The 2,164-nt window shown below is 36.6% G+C and overlaps 1 protein-coding gene across 1 annotated transcript; it reads right to left on the bottom strand.

Moving 5' to 3' along the window:
• LOC146914681 (uncharacterized) lies at positions 1-1,100 on the bottom strand. Its single transcript, XM_085722283.1, has one exon. It carries the CDS (start codon positions 827-829, stop codon positions 230-232), a length of 600 nt encoding a protein of 199 aa, XP_085578409.1. The 5' UTR covers positions 830-1,100; the 3' UTR covers positions 1-229.
• Between the last annotated feature and the right edge of the window lie 1,064 nt (positions 1,101-2,164).

Here is a 2,164-nt window from a genome sequence, read left to right as displayed (position 1 = left end):
CAAACAAAACTAAATATATTATTTTTCCTATCAAAACCATAATCGACAAAGCAAATAATAGTATACAAAATAATTGCAAGCAAATGGCAGAAATAGAATCATGTAAATTCCTGATAAAAAACATAATAACAAGAGTTTGGAATATGTATATTCGTGATTAAATACAAAATAAGTACAAAAAAAAACTCATCATCTACCCTAAAAATAACTCAGCCTAACTCTCTAGTCTCTACATCATCAAAGCAGTAGCGAAAACCACGACAGCAGCGGATCCGGTAACTGTAAATCTGTTCAAAGCGGCGTTGTTTGTGGACGTTGATGGTGCTTTAGATGGAGGGGTAGAGATCGACGATGGAGTAATGGCAGGAACGGCATCTGGAGAAGCATGAGGAGGAGATGGTGGAGAGTTGATGGCAGATGGTGAAGGAGAAGGACTGCTCTTCACAGGTACGGGAGCAGATGCCATTGAGTCAGTGGAGGGAGAAATCGCAGGCGATGGTGCTTGAGATGGAGGAGTAGAGATCGACGATGGAGTCACAGCAGGAGCGGAAGCAGGAGGAGAAATAGTAGGCAGTGGTGCTTGAGATGGAGGGGTAGAGATCAACGATGGAGTCACAGCTGGAGCGGCAGCGGGAGAACCAGATGAAGCGGTCGGTGAAGGAGAGGGAGCACTATTCACAGGTACAGGAGGAGACGCCACTGGTGAGTTAGCGGACGGAGAAATAGCAGGTGAAGGAAAAGGAGAAGACTTGGGGGATGATCTAGCAACAGCGGAACTCAGCAACAGTGCAACCAAAAGCATCAACACAGTGGTGTGGGACGAAGCCATAGTAGAAATATGAAGGAGAATGGTAATATTAGGGTTAACTGGAAAGTTTTGAAGCCGTGATATTGTTGTGTTTTGAAGAAAATATTAGGGTTGGAGGGTTAATTTATAGAAGCGTCTTCGTGTTTCTAGGCCAACAAGTCGCTTTAAGTCGATTGTATTTATATTTTGTTGGTAGATTATTGTGTTATTGTTTTTTTTTTAGATTTTATTACTGTATTTTTTTTTTTGGTAGATTATTGTGTTACATATTGATTTTTTATATTTGTTTTGAGAGGATTTAAGTTAGATTAATAAAAGATTTACTGTCCTCGTGAGCTTAGTTCAGTTGGTATGGACAATGCATAAAATATTTTTTTTGAACTGGACAATGCAAAAAAATGTAAGGTAGGAGGTTCAAACCCCGGCCACCACAAAAAAATAAAAAAAATAGAAGCTTTACTAGGAAAATATCTTTTTTCCGTAACAAACAATTGTCAAAGGCTTTTTTCCTCTTGAGTAACAAACAATTGTCAATTTACGTATTTAAATTTTTGAATTGATCTATCATAGAACCACTATTATAGGGAATCGAATTTAGTATTATGGAAGTTTAAATGTTCATGTAACAAATAAACAAGTTTTGTTTAAAAAAAAATAATCGAACTTTGTTTAAAAGAAAGAAACCTATTTTTAATTATTGAGAAGGAGTAAGTTATGAGTAATAAAATTAGGCATGACAATGTTACATGTTACCTTACACATGTCTAACGACGATGGAAAATTGAATCTCATCCTCGTCTCCAACGGGTGTGGGTATCACAGCAGAGAATCATTTCTTTTAACAAAAAAATCAAGTTTTTTCAGCCCTGAGGGCAATGTTATAATGCATTATCCATTAATATGTTCACTTTAACATTTCTTTAGCCGTTGGGCTAGTCACCGTATCTTTGAGATTTGTCCTCCTTGTATTGACTCTATTTTAAGTAAGGGTTAATAGTGTTTTACACCCCTGTATTATAGGCCATTTCTGGTTTTGCCCCCTGTAATTTTTTATTTTTTTTTGGATTCGTCATTGTAATTTGAAGATTTTTGGTTTTGGACCTTCATGAATTTTGACTGTACAAAGTCGAAGATATGGCAGGGGGTAAACCGAGATTTGTTCAAATTAACAAGGGGGTAAATCGAAATTTGCTCAAATTACAAGGGGGTAAACCTAAATTTGCTCAAATTACAGGGGGTAAAATTTTCCGTGAAGGTCCAAAACCAAAAAATCTTCAAATTACAAGGATGAAATTAAAAATAAATATTTTACAGGGGGAAAACCGGAATTGACTTATATTACAGGGGGTAAAACAC

The sequence above is a fragment of the Medicago sativa genome, chromosome 6, assembly GCF_051527215.1.
Source record: "Medicago sativa cultivar Bolivia chromosome 6, Bolivia_mono, whole genome shotgun sequence".
NCBI lineage: Eukaryota > Viridiplantae > Streptophyta > Magnoliopsida > Fabales > Fabaceae > Medicago > Medicago sativa.
The sequence above is the reverse complement of the archived record's forward strand: the minus strand, read 5'-3'. Positions and strand labels throughout refer to the sequence as shown.

What these genes read in the sequence shown, in the direction of transcription:
- LOC146914681 (XM_085722283.1), bottom strand. Translation starts at nt 829, where the DNA reads ATGGCTTCGTCCCACACCACTGTGTTGATGCTTTTGGTTGCACTGTTG.